We start from the raw sequence: 16,639 nt of genomic DNA, 5'->3' as shown, positions 1-16,639 counted from the left end.
GAGAGAATGCACGACAAAAGCATGCCTATTTTTGTTCAATACTCAGCATTTTTCTGACTTTTTTATTTCATCTTTTCCTTGTATACCCTTCAGAATACCACGGTAAAATGGTAAAACCTAAATAAACTGTTTAACTGAGTTAACTCACCGTCTTAGGAAAGGCAGGCTCCTTGGGTCGGTGTTGATGAGAAGGACGTCTACCGTTACCGTCAACTACAAGTCCAGGTGCCCTCTGTATGGGATGGAGCGGAAAAGGTCATTCAGGACTGAAAGTCTCTCTTCAGTCTGCACCAATTATCGTTACTGAAATGGAGAACCAGTTAAAACTGGACTATATATTTGACCTTTGACCTTAGACTTCAGTATCATTACATTTCAAGAGTATATTACCACTCCTGCCCTGCCTGTTAACAGAGAGTAAGAGGCTTCTGAGCCAGAGCTCCAAAGCATGGCCTTCTGGAAAAAGCTTTAGTCTTGCTGCACCCCTTCAACTCTGTTTTCTAAAAGACCTCCATTGCTTGCAGGATTTTACTCTAACTTGCCTACAGCCAGAGTATTCACTGACAATACTTAATGTACTGATACTGGCCTAACCTTGGGTGATAAGACAGATAAAAGGGAAAGATTAAAGCAGATTTATCACAAGCAAAGCTATTTTTTTCTAAGTTCTGATGTGCCACTCCTACAGCATCAGCTTCTCGAGATTCCTCTTTAACGACACAATCCTGCAAACAGGAAATCAGCCTTAAGTGATGAAGAACGAGGCCCTGATGTGGAACACTCAGGGCAGTCAATGCCCTAGACTAAGCACAGATGTTACAGGTATACGTGCACGCTTTCAGCTGTGTGTGCTTACATCATAGCGTACGGAGGATTTGGTGAAACTCACCAATTGGGAGCGACCAGCTGGTTCTCCAGCCACTAAAGGAGGGAGCCCATAATGATTTCTTGGGCCAAGTGGTGGATGTGGGGAGCGCATAGGGCTAGCACCTTCCACTGATCTTCTGGATTGTTCCACCTAAAAGAATAGAAATTTATGTCTCTGAGGTACTAAATGCTCTTAACAGCAATGTTTGAGCTTGCCTTCCGTCTGTCATTCACTGGACAGCCATGACGATCAAATTGCCTAGACCCGATGGAACACCTGGTTAAGGAAGGAAAGGAAATCAAGGGGAGACTGAGAGAGGGATGAGGGAAAAGACTTGTTCCCATCTCTGATTCATTCCCCTGCAGCCCTCTCCAGCTGCAGATCTCCCCAAATGCGATTCATCTGCCTGTTTCTGTGTATCTCCCAATTCTTGGTTTGGTTGAAGGCCTCTTTCTTTTTTGAATTTGAGGGCATCTGCCACTTCCTTGCTCTGACTGCTGTCCCTCCCCACCTCTTCTTCTCAAAGCGCCACACTGGGCTGACGACCCTTCTGGAAATAGATCGCTATGTTTCTCATCCTCCCTTGCCCAGCCATCTGTCTTTCTCCCTTCGCTTTAGATTAGCTATTCAGCCAAATTCACTGAATGTATGAGGTGAGAATAAAATTGTACTGCTAATTCCAGCCAGGTTCCTGTGTCCCCGTGTGGCATCACAGCAAAGATACAGATCACGTATCCGCAGGCGTCTCCCTTACGCTTCTCACTGAAGGAAGCAGTTTTGGTTTATGTTCCAAAATTATCCAAGTCCAGAATCCCTTGACAGGGTGCCTTAGTCACTGCTTCCACTGTGGCGACTTTCTACAGCAGGGGTTCAGTCAGTAAATAATGCCTTTGCGATTACCATAGTGATCAGTGTTTTTCATTAAAATCTCCTCCTTTCTTTACCTGATGAATTGCTCATAAATGTATTATTTAAAATTAAAAAGATTTGACATTGTTCTTCAACTGCTCAAAGCAGCAGCTAGCTTCTCAATGCATTCTTCTCGATGTATGCAGGCTCCTAATAAAGAAATAAGATGTTGAGTATATTTCAGCCAAAATGAGAACAACTTTTCCCATATGAGTCCAAGTGACTTCACGGGGAGAAGAACCATTGACTTCTGTGGGATTTCCATAACTCAGCAACTGCAGGATCAAGCTTTACCTACATGACACCGAAGTGAAGACTTCTGAAACCTCTTTTCATTACTTACTTACATGTAATGCTGGTTCTGCTAAACATCACATGGACAGGCAAACGACTGAAAATGTGAGCTCAGTGCTCAGCAGCAGTCAAAAGCAGATAGTGTCTAGAATTACGAGGAGAAGAACTGCAACACGTATCTTAAATTATTCACCCAGTTCTGGCTCCCCATTTCAAAACAGAAATAGTAGAACTAAAAAAGGTAAAAAATTGGCAACAGTAATGAAAAGCCTGGAATGGCTCATGTATGAAAGATTCAGTAGACTGAGGGTCTTCAGCTTGGAAAACTGAGAAGGAATATGAAAAAGGTATGTAAAACCACAAACGCCTTGGAAAAGGGGAACAGTTATTAACTTTTTTCATAACGAGAACAATGGAGCATCAAACAGAATTATCACACAGCAGATACGTTAATTATTGTGCAGAAATGCAAGGAAGTACCATTTCATACAACTCTCAATTAAATTCCACAACCAAGAACACTGCAGAACCAAAATAATAAGTAGATTCAAAAGGAATCATGTGCATGAATGGAGCTCCCAAACTGCTGGATAGAGGAAGAAGGAGATGTAACCTGGGGCAGGATCATCCTCTACTTGCCTGTTTCTTGTACTTTTTCCATAAACATCAGACACAGGACACTTGGCTCAATGAATCTCTGGCCTGACTCATGGCTGTTATTTAACACAGGGCAAAACTGCCACGTCCCATCAGTACTCAGTAGCACTCAAGCCTTACCTTGATTTTCTGCACCCTCTCCTTCCTCATAGAATTGTCAAGTTTCCTTTTTATTTCCAGCTGATGATGACGCTATCAATGTAAGAGAAAGAGAAATCTCATTCAGGGACATTATGAGATGTCAGTGGATGTAAGAACACTTGCTTCTGTTCTGCTTAATCACTCGCCTGCTCCCTGGTCGTTACCCTCATTAAGCCCTATTATGAAACTACTATTGATTCAATCCGTTTGCATTACACCTGTGTATATCAACATTGGCAAGGGAACACCCGAGCATTTGTGAAGTTGTAGGGACCAACTTCATTCTTGATACGGAACAGGAAGGTGCCCACATTTTGTACTCAGATATGATATATAACCATGGTCAAACGATTTTGTTTTGGTTAGAATTTTTCTAAGCAAACTAGCCCTGTGAGTATCATCCCATAATCTGATGACTGCCAAAGTGCAGTAAGTGAGCCAGGACAGCGTATGTTCTAACGACAGTATGGTTTAACAACTAGAGGCCAGTGGAGGTTTCATGTCGGGGACGTCAAGCACAAAGACTCTCCTTTTTCCCAGCAGGAGAGAGCCTTTCAGGGGAGCATGAGGGCACAGCTACAGAAAACAGGCCGGTACGAGTTAACAGCCACTGGCTGTCAGTAGGGAAGTATCTGAAAAGGCTTACACATCACTAGTAGACACATACCTCCATGTCAAGGACCTTATGAAATATGGCCCGAGCCAGGCACTCCTGTACGTATCTTTGGTGATCCTTCCTCATAGCATTTAGCCGGTATTCTTTCTCAGATATTATTCTTCCACTCCTTGAGATCTGCCGTAAACAAATATAATGTAACTAAAAAGAAGAGGAGAAGACAGAATAAAGTACGTTTTTAAACAGATGCAACTTCCCAGAAAGACTACTTTCTCTTCCCGGTTAGCTACCACCTCTGCTTCTGCCATGGTGCTGGAACTCACCTTCCCAGCACAGAACTGTAGTTTCTTTGACCCCATGGACCCCATCAGCCAAATGAAGAGAGCAGGAGAGCAGCAGTCACATTTTCTAACAGTTGAGGGCTCAGCCTTACTCTTCATGGGCCATTGCCCAAGTCAGTGGAGGGGAATTAAACAGTTGCCTTCCTACTGAGTAAGGGTTGCATCTGCCTGTGCTAAACAGAGGCACACCTAGGAGTGCGTACGCATTTTTAAAAATATTCATCACGTTCACCTTTACCAAGTCCTTCAGTTTTCCATTAAACACTTTAGAAAAATAACACTGAAGCTATTTAAACAGCTAGTAGGGCCAAAGATGCTTAGATTTCACAGTTCAAAAAACCTAAGAGAATCAATGATTCTGCACATTTGCAAACGGAAGGATTTTGCAGAGACAAACTCCAATGAGCAGAAAGAAATATGGAGCGAAAACATAAAAACATTCTGAAATTATCAAAGCCTCTCCATGAAATATCTTCTTCTGCCTGGATGTGAAATACAAGCAGATTGACAAACATTCTCACATCAGCGTAACTGTGCAGCGATACAGTGCCATATGTAACAGCTTACTGGAACTGCACTACTGAGCAGAAGCTCAGGGCTAAGCCAAGGCCTCCAGTATTTACGTACATCATCAGCCCACGTCAGCCACTGCTCCCAGTTTCATGCAGATAAGCATTACGGCTGTTGCATTACAGAAGGTGCAGTGGAAGCGTAAGCTTGATATTCTATGGAGTATGGCCTCCGTATTGACTGTTAGCACATCGCTTCTAGCGTGGGATCATCAGCCACCAGCAGCCCCCACGCTAGCACCTTCATAGCCCCAGGTGGCCCTTGGACCTTGACGTCCTGAAACGTGCTCAGTGCCAGCTACAGTATTTCCTCAGCTGTCACTAGCATCTTCAGAACCTCTCGGCACATGGAGCTAAGCTCAGCTCAGTTTTACTTGCCTTTCTGACATTCTGCTTTCCGTAGCGCAGCCTTACACACCACAGCCCTGTGTCCCTGCAATATCTAGCTGACCAGCAGTAGGTAATAATGCAGAGAGAAACGCTTGGATTAAACAAACCCGCCCTCAGTCTCAGTGTGACCGTGTGGCTTTGATCTGGCACAGCGTAATTTCACGTGTTTGTCTAGCTGGTCGAATTCTTAACAACGACAAAACATACCTCTAACAAATAAACAACAGAACCATCAGTGGTTTGACTTGTGCAATATTAAAAGAAACAAAGAATTCTTTTCTTTTTTTCTCAGAAAAGGAAACTTTTCAATCTCACCAGTCCTGATCTCCGAAGATGTCGTCTTATCCTGGTATTGCTGAAATATCCAACCAGGTGTTTGTCTGTAAGGCTATTGTAGGTTGCAAGAAATCTGAAATAAAGACAATACAGATGCATATAATCCCCTTGACAGACAAATTGTTACAGCTTAAGTTATAAAGACTTACCCAATAGTTTGCTGCACAAAATGCTGTCTTGATGAATCGTGCCCGGCATTTTGTCAGATAAATGCCCATTAGATTATGTAAAAGCAACATCTTATTGCCTCTGGAAGATTCGTATCAGAAACAAGCGACTTCTACACAGGATACAGCAGCTCAGCATCGAACGGCGTACCACCACCGAGGCACAGGGTCCAACAGAGCCCAGCCCTGAAAGTTTCCTCCAAGACCAACTCCCGCAACAGCCTTTACCAACAGATGGTAAACTCTGGCCTTCGGCAGGTCAGTATCGTGCCAAACAACATTTGGAGCTGGATTCCTGGCTGAGTCCGGCAGGCACAGACCCCAGCCCCCTCGCCGCCCTGCCACGGGCCCTGTTGGAAGTGCACGAGTATACGGTACATCACTGGGGAGAGAGATGTCCCAGAACTCCCGCCCCACTGCACGCCTTCCACTGCCCCACCGCCTGCCCCGTGCTCCCCGTCCTTCTGCCGCCTCCTAACCGGGGATAGATATGGCAGCAACGGAGTTTCTGGCAGCTTTTGCAAAGACCTGTAAGAATAACTTGGGTTGGGAGGGATCTGCAAGGCCATCTAGTCCAACCTCTGGCTCCAGGCATATCACTTATCAGACTTTGCCTACACAAAGGAATTTTCCTGTGGTCTTCATTGCCAGCTCTTGGTGTGCCAACGGCTCATTGCAGCCATTATTGTCTGGTGTCTAACACCAAAAAATTGCCCTCTTCAGTCTACTTAGGTTAGCAGAAACTGCTAGCACCAAAAGATATTTTTAAGACGGGACACTTTCCATAGTATTTTCACTGGCTTGAAAGTTAGCATACAGGTTATCAACTTGGGTGCAAATCTTTACTCTGATGAAGACTACTTATTTGTGTTTCCAGCCAAAGCCTCCTTCAGTATCCACATTTCCATCCATTTTTTAATGGCAATTTCTTCTTCTTTAATGTTCCCACCATCAGAGGGACCGCATATCAAATTCATCACTTGGAGCACCTACAGAGAAAACTAAGTGGCTTTAATTTCAGGTGTCAAAAAATACGCTTAAGTCTTCCCTCCTGTTTTGAACCATTTGGGATTCAGCTACGTGTCTGTCAAAACGTTGCCTGACCAACCACTAATTTGTTCATGGACAAAAAAGCCTGTTTCCAAAAACAGTTCTCCATTTGGCCTTTACACCAACAGAACTCACAAACCAATCGGGAAAACTAATCCATGACAGCAAGATTAGGAACTGTCCTGCCTATTGCGGGGACCATTTATTCGAACACAACAGTGACTCTAGGATGTTATTTACATAAACAGCCAAGAACGCTTATCCCACAAACATATTCGTAAATTCAACTGCACAAAGCTTGTACAGGGCAAGATTCATAACTTTTGTGGTATTTACAGGCTCGAAAGCATATGTTGCCATAGTATGGTTTTGGTGGCTGTCACCATATGGCAGCAGTTTGTCTGAAGTGCAACCTGCATTGAGGAGAATACTTCTTTTTTTCCCTCTAAATACAGCTACTACATTTTACCAAAAATCATCAGGTCTACCCCATGTGACTGATTTGCTCAAGCTAAACAAAAACCAAATGTAGGCTGCAGGAAACCCAAGAGTTTGCACAAAAGGCCAGCAAGCAGACTCATCTGCCTGCACGAATCCGCACACGCTGTTGCTCTGGCACTCAGCAAGCTGCCCCCTTTTCACCACCTCGGTCCTTCTGTGGAGAGTGTGCTTTGTGCTGGAAGCCCAGGAACGAGTCCTCGTCCAAACCAGGGCATCAGGAGACAGCCGAGTGGTGGGAGACAGTGCCTCTCTCTCAAGAACCCAGCCCCTCCCGGGTTAGAAAGCACAGACACTGGACAACTCGTCGCTCAGTTCAGTATCAGCCTGCGCAGGTCAAAGCTAAAGACCCGTATCTCTTGCCACACCGCGCTCTCAAGATTTTAAAGAGACCGGCCAGACGGTACTACGACGGCTCTAGAGTGCCGATCAGTCCAAAAGACTCCTGGGACTACGCTGCTGTAGTGGCCAGAACGGGTGGGCTACGCTACCTTCTGCTAATCTCTTCCCCCTTAAAGACCCCTGATGTAGGGGTGCACAAGTCCCCTTCTGTATCCAGAGCAATAAAAGTGGGCCCAATATGAAATGCAAGAACCTCTCAAGTCTTTTCCAGTTCCCAGGTCAATACACTAAAGATTATCTTTAACGCATACGTTGAACAAGCCAAAGCGAACAAATTGCATCACTCTTCTATTTATTGGTGAAAAACCGTAAGACCAACAAACATGGAGAACCAGACCATGCAGGCCATCGAAGCGAGGCCCTCCCCTGCTCCACCCAAGAAACGCCATGCATCTCTGGAAAGCCAACAGAGCTAAACCACCGCAGCTACCAAAGATCAGCGCTTCCAATACATGAGAGTTGAACACAAAAACTGAAGCATCCATAATTAGCAGATAGATTCCTAAGTAGTTCTTAGCACCATCTTATCTTACTTCACCCTCTGGAAAACAGGACAAATAACAGAATAAGTGACAGTAGGCTTAAGTTGTTAATACTCTAAATCCATTCACATGTGTAAAATGTATGCACTCAGATACATATTGCATAATATGTTCAGCCTGACCTTTGGGCTCTCTAGGCAGGATATGTTTTAATTACACAACAAGAGATTGATCTCTTTTGTTGCCTTTGGCTTTAAATTTAAATGCCGCTGTACCTCTATTACGTCTCTTTCAATGGGGTAATTCAAGATAAATGTCTATTGCTAAGCTGAGTTACCACGCACAGAAGTATACTCAAGGAAAGAAAGAACAATTAAAAAAAAGAAATCAAGAAAACCCAAAGAGATCATGGACTTACAGGAATTTTATCTGGGGATTCACAGTAATCTCATAGGTAGCCTACCAATAATAAATTAAACTTTAAACAAACAATTTAGCTTACCCTGTTATGCATGTTGATTAAACACTGGTACTATAGCAACTGTTCTACATTACCTTTTTAATCCACTGTTTGCATTTGCATTTGAAACCACCAGATTACATCAATTGTGCTAAGTGTTGACTTATGGCATCACCTGGCAATTGCATAGGGAGGCAGAGGAGAAACTCAATCCAACTCCTTTTCGTTTGCTTCCTTCCATCTAGTATTTCATGGACCATATAACTAGTTAAAATGCAGCTCCCATCTGAGCGCAATGATGTAGCAACTTCAGTTTCAAGGAAGTCTCTGTACATGTATTTTCTCATTTAAATTATGAACAGGCTGCTCCTCAAAAATGCTGAATTAAATTCAAAGTTCAAAGGGTATTAGAGGAAATAAGGAAATGTTTTGGGCCTGAACCAAGACCCATTAAACCACTGGGAAGAATGCAACTGGATCCAATGGGCTTTGCCAGAGCCAGGCTGCCAAGAGGAGCCTGAGCTCTCTGCCCAGGCGAACGCCTCCGTGGTCAAGAGAACCAGCACAGAGAGAGCCGCGCTGATCACCCCGGGCACGGACTCGAACTCAGATTTACATCACCTGCAGTAAGCGGGGGCTGGCCCTGCAAGCCTGTGCTCACCTGGAGCTTCTGCCAGTTTTCCTGCTTATTTCAGCTGACCAGTTCACCCTCCCCCAGTAGATTTTAGGCAAGTTTAGTTGGGAGTGGGCCATATCGGTACTATGCTTGGGCTTGGCCCAAATCCCCCTGGAGTATCCCACTGACACCAAAGGACCGGACCCCTTCGGTGCTGCAGCGGATGGGGTGCAGGCATACCTTCCGGTCGAAGGGCAGCCAGGGTGAGACCTTATCCTCTGAATGGAATCTGTGCCGTGCGCTCAAAGGCACGCAACTTATTGTCAAGCCCAAGCTCCAGATGAGACTCGTGCTCCCTCGCACCAACAGATGGCTATGGCACAGACGCGGGCAGCGTTGGGAAAAGGGCACCAGCAGCACCCTCTCGTGCTCCCCCCACACAGCAGCCCCAGCGTTATTTCCTCTCGGTCTTCGCTGACCCGCAGATCATGCCTGGAGACAAAATTCAGAATGCTGCTCACAAATGACAAGGAGATAAAATTCAGAATGCTGCTTACAAATGACAAGGGGGAAACAGACAGGAAGATGATTCAGAGATGCAGCCACAGAACTGCTGCAACACAGATCTGGGTTCACTGTTGGCTTCGCAGAACAATGCAACCTCTAACTTCTGGGGCTTCTCGCTAACAGCGAGTTATCTGAGAAACGTCATGAATTACCTAACTTGAAGACTGTCAGAAACAAGCTCTTCAGCAAAGCAGACCATTGGTCTCATGTATTCCTCCGCTCCTGCACACATTATCAACAAAAGGATAACAGAAGTTCATGTCTGAGAAGGTTTCCTCCAGAGATTTAAATATTTAAGAGCTATATACCAATGTCACCTCTAAATCCTCTACAACAGATAGAAGCACAGAACTGACAAAAATGCATGTTAGCAAAACATACAGCAAAGGAAAAGCATCAGTCTTAAACAGTACTATACAAGATGTTTGTTACAGTCATATCACAGTCAGACCAAAAAGTCCATTTTTCTGGATATTTCTGGGACTCCTTTTTCTCTGCCTGTTTATCCTGTTTATTCTTCTCTCTACGAATTCTAGGGTTTTATTAGAATTGCAGACAATTTTCCTGTCACAGAAGCTAGATTGACTGATCTGTAGTTTGTGGGACTAGTTTTGAAGCTCTTATCAAAATTAATATCACATTTGTTTCTTTGGTATCACAGCCAGAGACTACATATCACTGTTAGTGCAGTAATTTCATACTTAAGGTTATTTAGAATGCTTGGATGTACACAGTTTGTTCCTGATTTTTTTTTTTAATTAATTTGCTCAAAAACCTCCCTCCCTTGCATCTACATTTGAGCCAAGTTCCCCAAATTCATGCCCAATCAAGACCGATTCAAGTGAAGCAACCTCCTCAAATTCTTAACAGTGATGTTCCCGACATAGGACTTTTACTACAGAGTCACTGAGAAACAGCAGCATTCTATTTTAACAATAAGGTTTCTCTGGACGTCCACTTCTTTTCAAATCAATGTTCCCTATCTTGCTTACTGTCAGTGACAAGAATACACTCTACATTACACTAGAGACTACATTTTTCAAATTTCTAAAAGCAAAAAGTCAACCGTCAAAAATCTCTCTGCTTCTCAACTGGCTAGAATTTTAAAGGGAGGGAGCATACACAATAGGAGAAAGGAAAAATCCCCAATTTACATATGCCTTTTATTAACTAGCCAATTCTACTGAAACAGAGCAAACCTCTGGAGCTCAGTTAACGTGGATCTGCCAAGGCGGGGAAGAGGTGCCAAGGAGCTCTCCCATCACGTGAAGCCAGCCGTAATTCTCGTCCGTGAAGTCATCTGAACACAAAGACTTTCTGGACCACCAGAAGGGCAGGAAACGAAGCCAGGTGACTTCCTTCCCCAGGGCACACCGTCTATCGAAGACCATGGAGGACATGTTCTCTATGGATCCCCTGGAGAAACTCCGCACCTCAAAGAAGCACCTCAGCTCCTGGACCAGCCACGGGACCTGGGAGGCAGACGCGTCCCACTCCCAGCTCCGGCTGTGCCTCGCGCGGGCAGCCTGGCCTTCCGTCACTTGAGGCAGGCAGCGGACCGGGCGCTTACGCTCACGCTTCAGTACCACACTCCTAGGGTAACTCCTTAACTGCCCACTCTGGAAAATAAATTGCTGTCACTGGAGCCACCTCTTCTTTTTTCCCCATTAACAAAAGTAATAAATTAATAAAGGCAAGTACAAGTACCCAAATTACTGGGCAGAACAGAGCCACAGAAACCAAAAGAGCCACGATTTATTTTGCTTTAAAAAAATGTATTGAGGGCCAAAGTAAAATACACATCAGTCCAAAATGCCCAGGAAGAATTACGTTTGCAGCTGCGGGGAGTCCAGCTGTGCAGATGACAGACTATGCAAAACACAAAACATACCAAAGCTGATGACTAGGATTTTAGTAAATTAAGGAACTGTCCACTTGGAACTCGGTATTCTACGGGATTTTCATTGCATTATCATTGCCGCTATTGTTTATTAGGGGTATCTGGTTTTTATCAGCTTGCATGCACAATGCACTGTATTGCAGAGCCAGTGCTGCGTATCACAATGACGTTTAAGATCACTCTTACTCATTTGAAAGGGTCGCAGGACAAAGTCACAGTAGGCGTCCTACATTAGTTTTGTAAAGCAAGTCTTCACAGTTAATAATTCACAGTGCAATTAAATCAGTGACTGCTCACCAAAGAAATAATCTAAGAGAGCACCAAAGCTTTAGTTCTTGATTGGTAGAGGCACAGGGAATTACAGCCCCCCGCTGTATGTCACAGCTGGAGTTCATTGCCACTCCAGTCAAACAAACAGTCTTGCCCCTGACGGGGACCGTTCCTCACGCTAACAAGCTACTGGATCTTGCGCTGTTTCTGCTGGGGACATAAACAAGACAGGCTTCCTAGCTCTCAGACAGAACAAATCTAACCACAGGCTGTCAACCACAAACAGCAAGTTCAGCATCCCACAAGGCGGGGGCACCTGCCCAGCATGTTCCGTCCGGGAGAAAAGGCTGCTCTTAGGAGACCTTCCAGATACCTGGCCACCGTCTGCCATTCCCTCCCTAAGGAAGCTCCTCAGCCACCATGACGTGTATCCCACTTCCAATAATAATGCTGTCAGAGTCTCCAGAGAGGGAAGCAGACGGTGGCAAAGTGGTTTTCTGCAGAACTGTAATTTGGCATTAAATCCTGAAGGTAAGGCCTTTGCGAATCCTAGCTGGGCACATGTGGCCATAGGAGTCCCAAGATGGTACAGTTCCATCATGGAGAACGGGATTTTGCCATCTACCCACCAGTACAGGCATTCAGAAGATAGCTGCTGCCATTATGACAGTATTCAGCATAAATGCTGATTTCGTTTGATGCCTCCAAGCTTAAGCCAAGTGAATATGGCCAGTGCCTACGCTGTGCTTGGGTTCCTCTCCCTCTGAGAAAGAGGGCCATCTATTCAGAAGATGGTAAGCCAGGAAAACAATCCCCGGGCTACACAAAAAGAGGCTCTTGCTGTGTCAGGAGACAGGGCTGTAGCACTTGTGAGCTGACTCTTCCGACTACAGCCCTCAGACCACGACCCTCCTCCAACAACGGGAAGCTGCTGCCGTGCAGCTGGGGCACGGACGGGCCCTCGGCCGCGCCACCTCCGGACTTCACCTCGAGGCACAGCTCCAGCTTCTGCGTTTATTAATTTCCACTACTACTGCTGTGCTTATGAGAAACCATGCTGGAACACAGCTACTGAACCAAAACTCACTGAAGTCAGCAGATGACTTGAAATTTTGACGGGGCTTTGGATTCTAACAATAATTAACTGGTTTATTCCAAGCCCACAAAACCCGTAAGCACATGTACAGTTTTACTCAGGTGGTAACCAAGGAAGGGAGAGGCCACGGTCTCTCCAAATCACACTGTATCTCTGCTCAAATATTTGCAGGACCCCTTCAGCCCTGGCCATCTGACCTCAATGAGACCACCGGTCATCTTGCTCCATGGACACACAGGTCACACCACCTGGGGTTTTGTTTCAAAAGCTTCACGCTGTTTTCTTTACTCTTTGTCTAACCTGAACTATTTAACTGCCAAACCACTGAGGATTCTTTGCCCAGATACTCAGTGCGAATTATTTTATTTTATGAATACTTTGCCCCAGGGGATGATCACCAAGCTCAAGGGCATCCATAGATCTAATGAGCAGACAGAAACGAGCTTGCTCTGCCTGTACCCAAAGGTAGCCGTGATGCTCTGGAAGGCAGACAGCGGCTCGCCCAACACTGCCCGAATGTGGCACAGGACCCTTACGAAGTTCAGCCAGGACAGATGAAGTCCCACGCCCAGGAAGGAATAACCCCATGGAATAACCCCATGCAACAGCACAGGCTGGAGACAGCCGGGCTGGGGAGCAGCTCTGCTGGAAAGGACCAGCCGGTCCTGCGAGGCACAAGCTGCACGTCAGCCAGCCGTGTGCCCGGGCAGCGAGGACAGCCAGCAGCGTCCTGGGCTGAACGAAGAGGAGCACAGCCAGTAGAAGGAGGGAAGCGATCGTCCCCTTTCCTTGGCACTCGTTAGACCCCACGTGCGCTGCCACGTCCATCCAGTTCAAGGAAGCCGTGGATGCACTGGAGCGAGTTCAGGGGAGGCCACCGGGATGGTGGAGCTGGAGCACGAGCCCTGGGAGGAGAGGCTGAAGGAGCCGGCGCAGCCTGAGCAGGGGCAGCTCCGGGGTCCCACAGCGGCCTGCCAGGGCCTGGGGGGTGTGGAGAAGATGGAGGCAGAGGAGGGACAACGGCTACAAGTTGAAAGAAGAGGGGCTGAAGCGGGTGTAATGAAAACGTTTTTCCTCATGAGGAGGGCCAGGCAGTGGAGCGGGCGCCCAGGGCGGTGTGCAGTCCCCACCCTCAGAGGTTTTTGGGATCAGTCTGGATAAAGTAACCTGGTCTGATCTCATGGCTGACCCCGTAAGCAGGAGACTGGACTAGAGACCTCCCGCGGTCTCTTCCAGAGTGAATTATTTTGTGATCCTAGGACTCATTTGGCTGCGGTACTAGGCTAGCACTGTCCGATGGTTTCCAGAAGGGAAATGGGTTACATCCAGTCTGTGAGGAGCAGGGGCAAACCCCGCATGTGCTGGCCTCTCCCCATCCACTTCAGCAAGTCACAGCTCTGTAATTTTCAGTGCTTTCTGTGTCAGATGCAGATCGGAGGTATTCCTTGAAATACCTGTGAAGTGAATGCAATCAGCCACGGCATAACTGTTTCCCAAAAACTGAGTTAACAAACGCCATCCAGAGTCCAAAAGTGCCTTACGTGGTACCTGGAGTGAAACAGTCTTCCACGAATAAGGTTTTAAGCATTTTGTTTGGAGTTCCATATATTTCTTCATAAAAGAGATTTTAATGCACAACGCTTTTTCAAAGGTTTTTAAATAATCAAATCATGCTACAGGTTCCAGTCTTGAACACAACTAGACATGGAAATGGGAGCCAAAAGACTCCTGTTCTGCTCCTGATTGGTTGTACGACCATGAGCAAAGTTATGTCATTATTTCTTTACTGAGCGCATCGCCCACTGAAACAGGAGGCTTCAAATTTTGTCACGGAGATGGAGATCTGCAGGGGTCCTCGGTTCCTCAGCACCTGTAATTCGCATCACCTTGGGGAAGCCTGGACACCCTGAAACTCACAACCTGCAGATCTGAAGTCGGGCAGCAACAAAGGCAAACGCCTGCAGTCAGCGGCCCCATTCCCCGCGCCGCCGCCTACCCGTTCGCAGATGAGGGAACACCTCGGCGCAGGCCTCTCCGACCCAGGGAGGGCCGGGGTCAAAAAGCGCTCACCCCCGCGCAGGCTGGCGGCGCCTCCGGCTTCCCCGCTGCGAGGCGACCGCAGCGCCCAGAGCCACCGCTGTGCCCGTGCCGGCGTGCAAGGGGACACCCTGCGCCCTCCACGTCCCTGCAGGCACTTAGCGCTGCGTCACTGTCCTCACAGAACTAAAGCGGCCAGGCATCACCGGAGAAGAGCAGCCGCGCACTTCCCGCCACTCCAGGCAGGCTGTGGCGCTGCTCGAGGGCGCGGCAGCCCCCGAGCCCACGCGGGGCCAGCCCGTCTGCGCAGCGGCCCCAGCGTCCCGCCCGCCGCCCCGTCTCGGCAGACGGCCGGCCTGCCGGGGCAGCGCGGGGCGCGGCGGCGGGGGGCGCGCAGCGCTGGGCCGGGCGCCGGCCGCCCCGGAGGAAGGCGGCCGGGCAGCGAGGGACGCGGGGCCCCGCCGCGGGCAAAGGGCCCGGCCCCGGCAGCCCCGCGCCGCCGAGCCCCGCCGGCCCCCGCCGCCGCCGCCCCCCCCCGGCCCCGCGCCCGCCGCCCCACTCACCGCGGCTGCGGGCCGCTCATGGCGCCGGCGGGCCGAGGGGCGGCCGCGAGGGCCCTGGCGCTGCCCGCGGCACCGGCGCTGCCGGCCGCGTCCCCGGGCGTCGCTAGGACACGGCGGGGCGGCCGCGGGGCGGGCGGGGCTCCCCGCCGCCAATGGCGGCCGCGCTGCCCGGCCCGCGCGGGCGGCGGCGCTGGGGGGGGGGGCCGGGGACGAGGGACGGCCCGAGCCCGAGCCCGAGCCCTGAGCCCGCGGGCCCGCTCCGCCCGGCGCGGCCCTGCCCGCGCACCGCCCGCGCTCCCGCCTGCCCCGGCAGCGCCAGCGGCCCCGAGCCGCTCCTCCGCCGACCGCCCGCACCTGCCGCCAGCTCCCGCTCGGGGCGGAGGCGCGCAGACCCGGCGTGGCCGCAGGAAGCGGCCGGGGGAAGCTGCCCCGCCAGAGCGCTCCAGCGCCGGGCTCTGCTGCGGCCCTGCCGTCACCCGGCCACGACCCTGCCGTCACCCAGCGGCAGCCCTGCCGTCACCCAGCCGCGGCCCTGCCGTCACCCAGCCACGACCCTGCCGTCACCCAGCCACAACCCTGCCGTCACCCTGCCGTCACCCAGCGGCAGCCCTGCCGTCACCCAGCCGCGGCCCTGCTGTCACCCTGCCGTCACCCAGCGGCAGCCCTGCCGTCACCCAGCCGCGGCCCTGCTGTCACCCTGCCGTCACCCAGCGGCAGCCCTGCCATCACCCAGCCGCGGCCCTGCCGTCACCCAGCAGCGGCCCTGCCGTCACCCAGCCGCGGCCCTGCCGTCACCCTGCCGTCACCCAGCGGCAGCCCTGCTGTCACCCAGCCACGACCCTGCCGTCACCCAGCGGCAGCCCTGCCGTCACCCAGCACAGCCCTGCCGTCACCCAGCCACGACCCTGCCGTCACCCAGCCACAACCCTGCCGTCACCCAGCCACAACCCTGCCGTCACCCTGCCGTCACCCTGCGGCAGCCCTGCCGTCACCCAGCCGCGGCCCCGCCGTCACCCAGCCACGACCTTTCCATCACCCAGCGGCAGCCCTGCCGTCACCCAGCGCAGCCCTGCCGTCACCCAGCCACGACCCTGCCGTCGCCCAGCCACAACCCTGCCGTCACCCTGCCGTCACCCAGCGGCAGCCCTGCCGTCACCCTGCCGTCACCCAGCCGCGGCCCTGCCGTCACCCAGCGGCGGCCCTGCCGTCACCCTGCCATCACCCAGCGGCGGCCCTGCCGTCACCCTGCCGTCACCCAGCCACAACCCTGCCGTCACCCTGCCGTCACCCAGCGGCAGCCCTGCCGTCACCCAGCCGCGGCCCTGCTGTCACCCTGCCGTCACCCAGCGGCAGCCCTGCCGTCACCCTGCCGCGGCCCTGCCGTCACCCAGCCGCGGCCCTGCCGTCACC

General features: G+C 50.0%; 1 protein-coding gene across 1 annotated transcript in view; it reads right to left on the bottom strand.

Annotated features, from left to right (window-relative positions):
* ERICH3 (glutamate rich 3) overlaps positions 1 to 15,367 on the bottom strand; it is a 45,707-nt gene extending 30,340 nt beyond the window's left edge. Inside the window, exons 1-6 of the mRNA XM_072867030.1 lie at positions 15,230 to 15,367; positions 5,101 to 5,194; positions 3,537 to 3,686; positions 2,849 to 2,920; positions 890 to 1,018; positions 149 to 232 (exon numbers count right to left, since the gene is read on the bottom strand). Coding sequence (XP_072723131.1) covers positions 149 to 232; positions 890 to 1,018; positions 2,849 to 2,920; positions 3,537 to 3,686; positions 5,101 to 5,194; positions 15,230 to 15,249 — 549 coding nt within the window. The 5' untranslated portion in view covers positions 15,250 to 15,367. The remainder of the gene's footprint in view (positions 1 to 148; positions 233 to 889; positions 1,019 to 2,848; positions 2,921 to 3,536; positions 3,687 to 5,100; positions 5,195 to 15,229) is intronic.
* Positions 15,368 to 16,639: the final 1,272 nt, after the last annotated feature.

This window comes from Ciconia boyciana, chromosome 7 (assembly GCF_034638445.1).
Source record: "Ciconia boyciana chromosome 7, ASM3463844v1, whole genome shotgun sequence".
Lineage (NCBI taxonomy): Eukaryota > Metazoa > Chordata > Aves > Ciconiiformes > Ciconiidae > Ciconia > Ciconia boyciana.
This window is presented reverse-complemented; position numbering and strand designations above follow the sequence as displayed.